The sequence below is a fragment of the Prionailurus bengalensis genome, chromosome A3, assembly GCF_016509475.1.
Source record: "Prionailurus bengalensis isolate Pbe53 chromosome A3, Fcat_Pben_1.1_paternal_pri, whole genome shotgun sequence".
Classification (NCBI taxonomy): domain Eukaryota; kingdom Metazoa; phylum Chordata; class Mammalia; order Carnivora; family Felidae; genus Prionailurus; species Prionailurus bengalensis.
The window spans coordinates 22328981-22340260 of record NC_057354.1 but is presented as its reverse complement, the minus strand read 5'-3'; the positions used below and the strand labels follow the sequence as shown (position 1 = coordinate 22340260).

Here is an 11280-nt window from a genome sequence, read left to right as displayed (position 1 = left end):
CAAAAACTGAATAAGCTGCTAACTTAACTGAGAAAGTAATAAAAATACAGGTTTGGGGTGCTGGATTCTTTTTTTTTTTTTTTTTCATTTTTTATTTTTGTTTTTAGGGAGGGAGAGCATGTAAGTGAGGGAGAGGGACGGGGGGGCGGGGAGGGGGGGGAGCAGGGAATTCAAAGCAGGCTCCATGCTCAGGACAGAACCCCACACGAGGGCTCAATCCCATGACCCTGGGATCATGACCTGAGCTGAAATCAAGAGTCAGACCCTCAACTGACTGAGCCACCCAGGCTCCCTGGGTTTTCATTTGTCTTAAAAAAGAGAATCTGAGCCTGTGACATTGGGCCTGATCACTACATGGCAACAATCAGCTGGAGCCGAGCAGCAGCAACTCCCTGTCGGTGGGGCCTGCTCTTTCCAGCTTGCCGGAGCTCCGTCCCCACAGGTGTCTGTGCCTCTCACCACAGCACGGCGCCTCTGCTGTTCCACCTGCCAATTTCACCTGCCTGGTTCCTGTCGACTATGACTTTGGAAGCCTTCTTTGCTTTTAAGTGTTTGTTTCTTATCCCACTCTGTGGGGAAAGGGTAATATTGGGCTCTAGAGTGGCTCCTAGTGACCCTACTTAAGCTGGCACCACACCAGCTCCGTGGTGGGGGAGGGATGACAGCAGGGGGAGCCCACCCAGCTGGGACTTACACCTAGAACCAGATGGGTACCATTCTGGAAGACAGATCAATGAGACCTGATGGACAGAGGTGTAGAGAAAGGGTAAAGCCTGAGAACAGAAGTGTAGGGGCTGCAGGAAAGGAAGTCAGAAAACAGCTTCCAGGCTGGTTGAGGGTTGGCCTGTGGACCCAGAAAGGAGCTGGGGAGTAAAGCACAGCAGACTTGCTATGTGCCACGCTCTGTGCTGTGTCGAGCTGTAGCCGGGAGCAAGACGGACAGTTCCCTGCCCTTGATCCACTTAAAATCGGAGGAGACAGGGGAAACAGACTGCAAATCTGAAGGGCTTTCAAGGAAGCACTTTTTACCCAGCGGGGTTGGGAAGGCTAAGCTGACACCAGAAGGACAAGAGGGAGCCTGTGCAGAGCTGGGAGAGAGCACTCTGGGCATAGGGTCAACATATGCAAAGACGCTGAGGCAAGAGCTTGGCATGGCATGTTCGACCTGAAGGCAGGCCAGTATAACCAGGGTGTAGTTAGCAAGGAGGAGAGTATCCTTGGAAGCCAGAACAAGTACAGCTTTTAAAGGCTGTGGTAAAGGTCACAGATTTTATTTTAGGACCAATGGCAAATTTTAGGCAACTTGAATTTTATGCTGGGACAGAACAGAGTGTAATAATGTGTAATAATGATTGCAGGAATAGAATTTAGTGATTCATCGCTTAACATATAACCCCTAGTGCTCATCCCAGCAAGTGCCCTCCTTAGCCCATTTAGCCCAACCTCCCACCCAACACCCCACCAGCAATCCTCAGTTCGTTCTCTGTGTTTAAGAGTCTCTTAGGCTCCTGAAACTTCTCCTGGACCCATCTCTGCACTTTCTTGTAAAATCTAGTTTAATAAGAATTCTGCTAAGTCAGTTTAACCAGAACCTACCCCCCACCTCGATATCTGATCAGGTCCTTCATCCTCTACCAACCCCCAGGTGATGTCTGAGCACCCTGGCCTGTCTACAGCAGGGATCTTGTTAAGGTCCATTTGGTCAGAAGCCATCCACCTATCCCCACCCTACTCCTTGGCTATAAATCCCCCCTTGCCGATGCCGTATTCTGAACTGAGCCCAGTTCTATGCCGAGGTCTCTTTCGCCCTACTGCAGTAGTCCTGAATGAAATCTTACTATTTTTACTAGGTGGCTCTGGTTTTTCTTTGACAATGTAGTAGTGCTGAGCCTGGCTTTCTCTAAGAAGTATTAAACATGGTGATTTAGAGCCCAGCTGACCTGCTTGATTAGCTCTGTGCCCTTCTTTACCCCTCAGGGTCTTAGTTTCCCATCAGTAAAAATGGGGATAATACCTCCGAGAGCTTTAGAAGGATTAAATGAGGTCACAGCCAAAACACATACCACAGTGCCTGGCGCTTAGCATTGACTCCGTATTTGCTCTGGTCAGCGCAGATATCAGTATCACCGTTATTTCCCGTGTGTCATTAGTAGGATCACAGAAAGCAGTTTGTACCAGGTCCACGTGTTTATTTGTCTGATTGTTTAATTCACTCGATTCCCCAGCTCGCATTTCCTGAGGGACCTGGAATCGTGAAACCACATAAGAGCGCTGCCCTGGAATGAGGAGTCCGTTCCCGGCTTTGCTCCCTCTGCGCGGGTGGGACCTGGCTGGGGCGCCTGACCTCTGTGAGGCCACCCCTCCCTGCCTTTCTCCAGAGGGCTGTGGGAGGGAGCAAATGCAGTAATGGATGGGAAACCTCTCTGTGAACTTTAAGTTAATACAAACATAAGGGATTGTTATTAAAAGCAACAAGTCCCCCATTGATTAGAGCATTTCCTTAGGGGGAAAAAAATAACACTGGGTCTTAAGTGGGACCCCCACGGGAATGGGAAGCTCCCAGCCCCTCTGAGGGGAGGGGTAAAGTCTTTTAAGACCATTAGTGTTGTAGTTAATGGTGATAAAGCACCGGAATTGTGGCCATCATGGTTTTTTCCTTTATAATTGTATTCGCCTTGAAAACCACAAGTAGCAGTGGGTCCCAGTGGTCATTATTTCATTTGAAAAACTAATTGGAAGTTGGGAGAGTCCTCAGTGTTTGTTTCTGTCGGCGTGGAGGAAAGAGATGAGCAGGTGGGTCTGGGGGAAGGAGGGGGCCTCGGGGCTGGCCATGGCGAGCCCACCATTCAGCAGCTTCCTCCTTTGTTCTCCTTCCTTGGCAGGTTCTCGGCCTGCCCGCCTCTCTTGGTTGAAGTGGACTGCCAGCCCTCAATGGCCAGCCTTCTCCTCTGGAGAGGGCTTTTGTCCCCCATTGTTGGTATGGTCTCCTTGGCAGAGCCGCCACAGTGGTCCCCTGCAGAGCCTTTCCCATGCCTGACATTCTTTCTTGGAGGGTAAACTGGGGACTCCCAGGGAGAGCAGGTGGTCTAAACCCTGTGAAGAATCAAGCTGGCTTTACAGTTCTGGTGCAGGGAGACAGGAGACCTGCCTGCCAGGCCCCAGGTCAGTGCTGTGTGTCCCTGGCTGCAGAATGGGAGTAGGGATTGCTTGTCTCTGAGTCCCCATCAACTCCAAAATGCTGTGATTCTTCTTACACTTTTAATCAAAACAGACTTCCCATCACCCGGACTTTTCATAGTTGGTTTTTTGTTTTGTTTTGTTTTTTTTAATTACAGCAAAATACACAAATCTTAAGTGTACAGCTCAATGAATGTTTATATCTAACTACACTGGTGTAACCATTGCTCAAAGCAAAATATAGAACAATTTATCCCCCCGGGAAGCTGATGGATTCTAAGAGGCATGTGTAGGGTAGATGATACGCGAGGGTATCTGGCCCAGGGGAGAAATGGTTCATCAATAGAAAAAGCTGAGTAGTCACTGGCCTAGGTACCTGTGGTCAGTGGCTTCAGTTCTTTGCTTTCCCTTATAGCAAAACCTCAAAGTGTGCTGGGTGGCTCAGTCAGTTCAGTGTCTGACATTGGCTCAGGTAATGATCTCAAGGTTCATGGGTTTGAGCCCCACATTGGGCTCTGTGCTGACAACTCGGAGCCTGCTTTGGATTCTGTGTCTCCCTGGCTCTTTGCCCCTCCCCCATTCACACTGTCTCTCTCTCTCTCTCTCTCTCTCTCTGTCTCTTAAAAATGAATAAACATTAAAAAAAATTTTTTTTAACTCAAAAGGATTAGCTCTACCAGCACTATTTCATAGAGATGTAATGCAAGCCACATGGGTGCTTTTTAAATTTTCTAGTAACCACCATAAAAATGTAAAAAAAAAGGGGGAGGGTACCTGGCTCATTTGGTGGAGCATGGGACTCCTGACCTCAGGGTTGTGAGTTCAAGACCCACAGTGTGTGTAGATGTTACTTAAGTAAGTAAGTAAATAAATAAATAAATAAATAAAATCTTTTAAAGAATAAGTTTCTTTAAAACATTTTTTTTAATGTTTATTTATTTTTGAGAGAAAGAAACAGAGCACCAGCAGGGGAGGGGCAGAGAGAGGGAGACACAGAATCTGAAGTGGGCTCCAGGCTCTGAGCTGTCAGCACAGAGCCCGATGTAGGGCTCGAACCCATGAACCATGAGATCATGACTTGAGCCGAAGTTGTACGCCCACTCAACCAACTGAGCCACCCTGGCTCCCCAGTTTCTTTTTTTTTTTAAGAAAGATATTTTTTTAAAAAGTAAAAGAGAAACAGGTGAAATTAATTTTAATATCTTATTTAAACCAGTATATCTAAAATATTATTATATAACCAATATAAAAAAAAACATTGTGGTATTTTGTATTCTTTTTTCATACTGTCTTTGAAATCAATGTCTATTTTACATTTACTGCACATTCCGGCTTGTACTAGACACATTTCAAGTGTTCAGTATCCACATGTGGCTAATGGCTACCATATTGGACAGCCAGGTCTATAACTACCAGCTCTGATTCCTCTCCTTCCATGCTCTTGCCTCGGGGCCTTTGTGTTGGGTTTTCACTCTGCTTGGAATGTTCTTTACCCAGATACTCACACAGCCAACCCCCCTCTCCTCCCTCAGGCCTTTACTCAAATGTCACCCCGTCACGGAGGCCCTCCCTGGCCACAGCACAGCACAAGTATGGATTCTAGGTACAAAAATGCCCTCCCACACTCTTCAACCCTTTAAATGTTTCTCCTTTGCAACTGCTGCCATCTAACATTTCTGTATTTACTTGTTTTTATTATTCTTCCCCCTTATTAGACTATAAGGTCTTTGCCTGTTTGCTCACAGTTGTATTCCCAGTGCCTAGAACAGTGCCTGGCACATAATGGGTACTGTATAAATATTTGTTGAATGAATAAATGATATTGCTCGTGGATGAACAAGCCACCGGTGGATGAAGGATGCCTTTGGCCCAGAGAGGATGGGTATGATTAAGAGCCTGGTTCTGAACCAGCCCGCCTGGGTTTGAATCCCTGTACTCTCACTTGTCAGCAGTGACCTTGGCAGTTCAGTTACCCTTTCTGTGCCTCAGTGTTTTGTCTGTGAGATAAGGATATCGAGACCTCCCATTAGGCTGTGTGAGGAGCATATGAGGTTCTATGCATGAAGCTTCCCGGCTACCACTCCGCGTACTTGGTAAATGTTAGCTATTTTTGTAGTATCCCTGGTAATACCTCTTTGGGAAATGTAACTGTGTAAAACACGTAAAAAATTAGGCAGAAGATAAAAGGAAATTGAGATGCAGAACAGTATGGGGGAATTTTATTGTATCTGTGAAGGAAAAAGGTAGGTCAGAAATTAAATAGGAGTAACTGGATGCAGTTGTGTTTTGGCTGCAGGTGGCATGAGACACAGGTGGAATCCTCATCCTTGGGAATTCCTGTTTCGGAAAGAAAGATAAAGCTCAACTAGGGAGACCGAAGCAAGGGTGAGTTTGGGCAAGACACCCGGAACTAGCGTGACAGGTGCTCCAATGTCAGGCCTAGCTGTCTGGCTTCCAGAAGAGGGACTATGGGAGGAAGGGAAGGATCTCACGGCTTCCAACACAGCGAACATCAGTCTCAGCCCCAGCTCTGCTCACCTATTCCCACGGAGATCCTGGGCCAGTTACTTCCTCTTGAAGTAGCCACCTCTAATCCCCAGACAGGGTTAGATTAGGTTATTCCTTCCGGCACGTACATTCAACCACACCCCTTACATCTCTTACCACTTATCACAGATTAAATAATCCACTGTTCGGGGACTTGCTTAATTTCTGTCTGCCTCAGTGCGTCAGTGAATTCCACGGGAGCAAGGACCACTGTTGTCCTAGTCACTGCTGTAACCCTCAGTCCAGGGCCTGGCACGTCGTAGTCAGGGGACGATATTCCAGAGAGAGGAGGACAGGTAATTCTGAATCTCGGTTTCCTCACAGGGCCATTAGGTGGACATAAAGTGTGGTGGGTGCACAGATGTGCCGTCTTCCAGATCATTCTACTCTAAGCTCTAAGAATTCATTCTTCTGTTATGTGTCCTCAGGCCCACCAGGAGATCCTAGGATTTGCAACCCTTAAGCTGGAGGGGGAACAATGTTTGGAGCAGCCTCCAGGCCCCTTCCTGCCCGCTCTGTGACCTTGAGCTCTGCAACTGTCTCTGGCTTTTAACCTGCAGGAACACAGCCTGTGTTCTTAGCACTTGGCCCTCCTTGGGGCCACTACACCCTATCCCACCAGGGCCTGGCGGGAGCCCTAAAGCAGGTGAATGATGACCTAATCCCAGCGTGGGCTGCTCGGGGGAGGCATTATTTTTAGAATTCTAGTCTTAGGATCCTTAGGGGTGATTGGAGTCCCTCCTCCCTTCACAAAGGAGGAGACAAGGAAGGCAACTTGCTGTGTGTGCCTCCCAGGCTGGCTCTCGCCCCTCCTGCAGCCTGCCCATCTGCCTGCCGCTCGTGTCTCCACAGGACTGTGGTTGGTGAGATCTCTGGGCTCTTGGTGTCTAATTAGGTTGGGAGGAAGGTGCGGGAGCACATGGAGAGCTCTGCTGGGAATGGATTTGCTTAAAAGGCTCATCCAGAGGTGACTGGCAGAGCCCTGCTGGGACATGTTTGTGCTCACAGTTAAAATCAGGCTCAAAAATACAGCAGTTTCTCCACAAACAGTCCTGTCATCCCTGGGGAGCTGTGTCTGTGAAGTGGAACTCCGTGTGAAGAAGGGAAGAAAACAGGTCTTGGGTCTGGCTTTCCAGTCCCTGACTTGGGGCCAGCTGCTGCCCCTCTTTCCTTCAGTTTCCCTCCTCTCTAAGCCGAGAGCACTCCCTGATCTTCCCTGATACCCAGGGGAACATGAGGGGCCATGAGAGGAGGGGTGACTGTCCTTCCCAACTTTCCTGGTCGTGAGTGCTGCCCACGCTAGTCTGCCCGAGGGTGTTGGGAGGGGCTGGCCTTTCCTTGGCCTTGTAGTTTTGGAAACTTGCCAATGGACCCAGGATGTGCCTGTCACATCGTCTGCATCAGAATCCCCTGGACATTTTTTAAAATTCAGGTGCCTGGTTCCTATCCCAGAACTACTGAGTAGGTAACATTTTTGTACACAGACGCTGAGCCTGGCCTCTTGCTTCTCACTGGAGATACAGCAGTAGATAAGATCTGGTCTCTATTATGCATTTGCTCCCCTTCCTCCAGTCCTTCATGTGTGTAGGAAGGAACCTTGTTCCTTGGCAGGAACCCATGTCTTTGGAGAAGAGGAGATTCTTTCCTTTTCCTGGCAACCCATGCGGAAGGAAGCCTGCAAGGTCCCTAACTACACACACACACGCGTGTGCATGCACACACATATTCCTACCTGTGCTTCTGCAGCAGGGCCACCAGGATGCTCTCCAACGCCATCTGCTTTTGACCTGCCCACACGCTGTCCACCTGACGGCCAAGCCGTACCTTTGCTCCTTGCTCCTGGTTTCTCTCTCTGTTAGATTAGAAAAAGAGCAGCAGTGGAGGTGACTATTTGGATAGGATGTGGAGAAGCCTGGGAAAGGCCAGGGCCAAGTAAGCAGAACAGGTATGTCCTTATACCTATTCCAATATCTGGTGTGGACTCTTTCACCCAATCGAACTAGATTCAGCAACACTTAGGAAGGTGCTCGATATAGTAGTGAAGAGCATTGGCTGTGAAATAGATTTACAAAATACCTCCCCACAGATTACTTGTTAATTATAAAGGAGAAATGTTAACTGGACAGAGGAGAAACGTGGCAGACATCACGTTAACCAGGCGATTAAAGTTACCATCACCAATAAGGGGATGAATTGACATCATGTGCCTCCTGATGTAATGCACCAAGAAGGAACAATATCACTGCTATGAATGCATAACCTGAATCTAATCAGGAGGAAGCATCAGGCAAATCCAGTATGAGGAACGTAGGGACGTTCTATAAATAATAATTGAACTTTACTAATAAAAAATGTCAATGTCACAAAAGACCAAAGAGCAGTTCCAGATTAAAAGAAACTAAAGAGACATGGCAATTAAATGCAATCCATGACCCTGGCTTGGATCCTGGATCAGGAAAATGAAAAATTGCCATAAAGGACATGTTGGGAAAACTGGTGAAAGGTGAATGTATACACTAAGTGATAATTACACTGTGATTATATCAGAGAATGTCCTGTTGTTAGCTGTTTGGAGACACCGTGCAGAGCTCCTTAAGGGTAAATGGTTGTGATGATCGCAGTTTACTCTCATATGGTTCAACAAAGTAATGACAAAGTGCACATGTGTTTGCGTGTGTATATAAGCAAATATGATAAAAATATTAGCAATTGCTGAAGATAGGGAAAGGGGATGTGGAATTCCATTGTATTATTGTTGCAGCTTTTCTGTATGCGCCAAACTTTTTCAAAATAAAAAATATACAGGCTGTGATGTCAGGCTCTTTGGATGCTAGCTGTCTGGTATGCGTCCTTTAGAAGCTATGAACTGCCCCGTAAGATGGGAGTAAACAGTACCTACTTTGTAGGGTTGTTACAGGCAAGAAACCAAGAGTAATGGCTAATATTACCAAGGGCTTCCTGTGAGCCCAGCACTGTCCTGAATGTATGGAAATGTCTGAGGGCACAGCCTCTGTGTCCAGCACAGAATCATGATCAGATGGTGACTATCATTGGTATCATGCCTGTTGGAGCCTAACATGGGGAGAAGCACATCGTTGGTGTTCAACAATCATAGCATAATTAGAGGTAAGCTGGGGCTTTGCGTTAGGGCCTTTCTGCTGTGGCAAATCCAGAAATAATAGATGCTGTGCCAGGCAAGGGACCAAAAGTCCCTCCAAACTCTGATGCTTGGAAGACTGGGAAAAAACCCACTAGACCTGCTTACCCCTGCTGCCTGCTCATGATGTCCTGCAGTAGCTTGCGGGCAGACAGCTGACCCAGCACCTTCCGGTAGCTGTTGGTGAAGATGGCATCTGCATACCGAGGCATTCTATATGGAAGGAGTCAGACGTCAAAGGGAGGGGTGGCAGGGCCAGGTGAGGAAACGGGGGTGGGGTGAGGGGTACTCACCATGTCCCCGTAACGTCCTTCTGCCCTTTGCCCTACTCATCCCCGGAGAAGGTAGGACCCAGGGCTGGGAGGCTTCTCTGGAACTCAGGATCTGCCCCCCTCCCAAAGATAGGCAGTGGGGGCTGCCTGAGGAGATGGCTGGGGCCTGCTTAGGGCTCTGTTCTGCACGCCCTAAATCATCCCCCGCTGGGCTGCAGGGATGGTTCTGGGACATTGGGTATCTAGGCCCTGGCGGCGGGACTGCTCACCTGAGGGGCAGGGATGGCGGGGAGCAGTGGGAGCCACTGTCGAGGGTGAGGATCACCAGGAAGAACACCCAGAGCAGCATCCTTCACCCCTGCGGTGGCTCCTGGAAAACGACAGAAGGAGAAGGTCAACTGCAGCCATAGCCACAAGGATGCCTTTTATTGGCTGGGCCCAGTTCTGGGCTTGGCTGTATACAAGCCCTAGTCCTCGTCATTTGGAGGTGGTGAGGTACGAAAAAGAACCCAGACTCTGGAAGTCAAACAGACCTAGATTCAAGTCCTGTTTTTGCCAGTCACAAGCTTTGACCTCATTTTCTGCATCTATAAAATGGGCCTGATAAGCTACCCTGCTGACCCTATAGGGTTACATGGAAAATTAATGACATTGGTGAAAATGCCCCTTGCTGTAAAGCATCATATGTGGAATTCAGGCCTCAGCAAGGGTTGGGGGCTACACCTTCTCCTAGTCTCCTAAGTCACCCCACCCACTGTGACACTTGACAACAGTGAGCAGGGCCAATAGCTCAGGCTCTGAGTCAGACAAATCTCAGTTCCTATCTGGGCTCCACCGTCACCAGCTCTGTGTCCCAGGACACGTGGCTTCTCCTTTCTGGGCCTCAGTTTCCCTATCCATGAAATGGGTCTATGACTATACTGACTGCATAGGGCCCTTGTGAGGATGAGATGAGATGAGAGTTGCTTGGTGCATAAGGAATTCTCCCAAACACTTTTGCTGCGACGACCTCAGATCAGACCCACTCGAGGGGGCAGGCTCTCGTCCTGTTTGGTTCTGTGTGAAGTCAGAGGGAAGGGAAAGCTCTACTTCTCGCTCCAGACATTTCGATTTCGCTGAAGGCTTTTAGCCTTGGAAGAGACCAGGGAGCCTGGGGAGCCAGTGTGGCAGAATCATCTAATAGATCATGTAATTACCCTTAATTGGGGCCTGCTGACACCGTGCTCTGCAATCAGGGAAAGAACAGGCAACGTGAGAAAGAGCCCGCCTGGGCTCAGGGAGGAGGCTCCACGGTCAACCCAGACCTGCCCAGTGTGGAAGCAGGGGCTCAGCTAGGAGACCTAGGAATTGGGTCTCCCCAACTCTCATGCCCCCCTCAGTAGAATATCCATTCCATGGGGCTACAGGCCCATGCAGGGACCCAGCCAGCCCAGAGAAGGGCAGGAACCCATCCTAGCCCAACTTCACCCCCTGTCTTCCGTGTTCTCTCCTGTCCTGTTGAAGAGCGATCTCCAGCAAGCAGGGCCGGCACTGACAGAATCCACCTTCCTTTTCTGGTCTCGCCCGCCCTCTTAGGGCATCCCCTCCCTTCTACCAGACACCAGGGTCTTGACTAAGCCAGGGAGCATCTGCAGAGCTGGGCTCAGAGCAACCTGTGACTCTGCACCTCCAGAGCAGAAGGGAGGAGCCCTCCAGGCCTCACTGTCTCCCCAACAATCCTCCAGTTCCTGCTCAAATGCTCTCTGCCAGCGAGTGGCAGAGAGCTCACTACCCCCGAGCCAGGACGTGCTATCTCCAGGCAGCTCTTCTTGTTAGGATTTTTTTCTCATTGTGTCAAGTGCAAAAAGACGTGTTAAGGCTTCTACTCTTCTGGGAAGGACTGGGGCTGGAGGAAAGATGAGAACATGGCATTTGCCTGCCCCTCCCTCTCCCCGGCTTTGACATCCACCCTCTGTGCCACCCACAGCTTCTGCACCCTCATCCACATAAGGTGGATCTGACTTAGGCCTTTGCTCTCCAGACCAAGGATCTCAGTCTTCTGTCCTCTTCGTCACACCATATCACATCTGGCCCCCCGTCTCCCGGCCCGGTTCCAGGCTGCCTCTCTAGCAATGGAGTTTCCTAAGC

The 11280-nt window shown here is 49.0% G+C and overlaps 1 protein-coding gene across 1 annotated transcript; it reads right to left on the bottom strand.

Annotated features, from left to right (window-relative positions):
* Positions 1-5368: 5368 nt before the first annotated feature.
* Positions 5369-10832, bottom strand: GHRH (growth hormone releasing hormone). Its single transcript, XM_043553259.1, has 4 exons — positions 9423-10832; positions 8990-9094; positions 7457-7576; positions 5369-5514 (listed from the first exon to the last, which is right to left on the bottom strand). Exons 1-4 carry the CDS (start codon positions 9500-9502, stop codon positions 5499-5501), a joined length of 321 nt encoding a protein of 106 aa, XP_043409194.1. The 5' UTR covers positions 9503-10832; the 3' UTR covers positions 5369-5498.
* Positions 10833-11280: the final 448 nt, after the last annotated feature.

Excerpts from the sequence above, each read along its gene's own strand:
- GHRH (XM_043553259.1), bottom strand. The coding sequence starts at position 9,502 with ATGCTGCTCTGGGTGTTCTTCCTGGTGATCCTCACCCTCGACAGTGGC. Across the intron at positions 9,095-9,422 it reads CCGCCATCCCTGCCCCTCAG|AATGCCTCGGTATGCAGATG; the intron begins GTGAGCAGTCCC and ends CCTTCCATATAG. Across the intron at positions 7,577-8,989 it reads ATCATGAGCAGGCAGCAGGG|AGAGAGAAACCAGGAGCAAG; the intron begins GTAAGCAGGTCT and ends CTAATCTAACAG.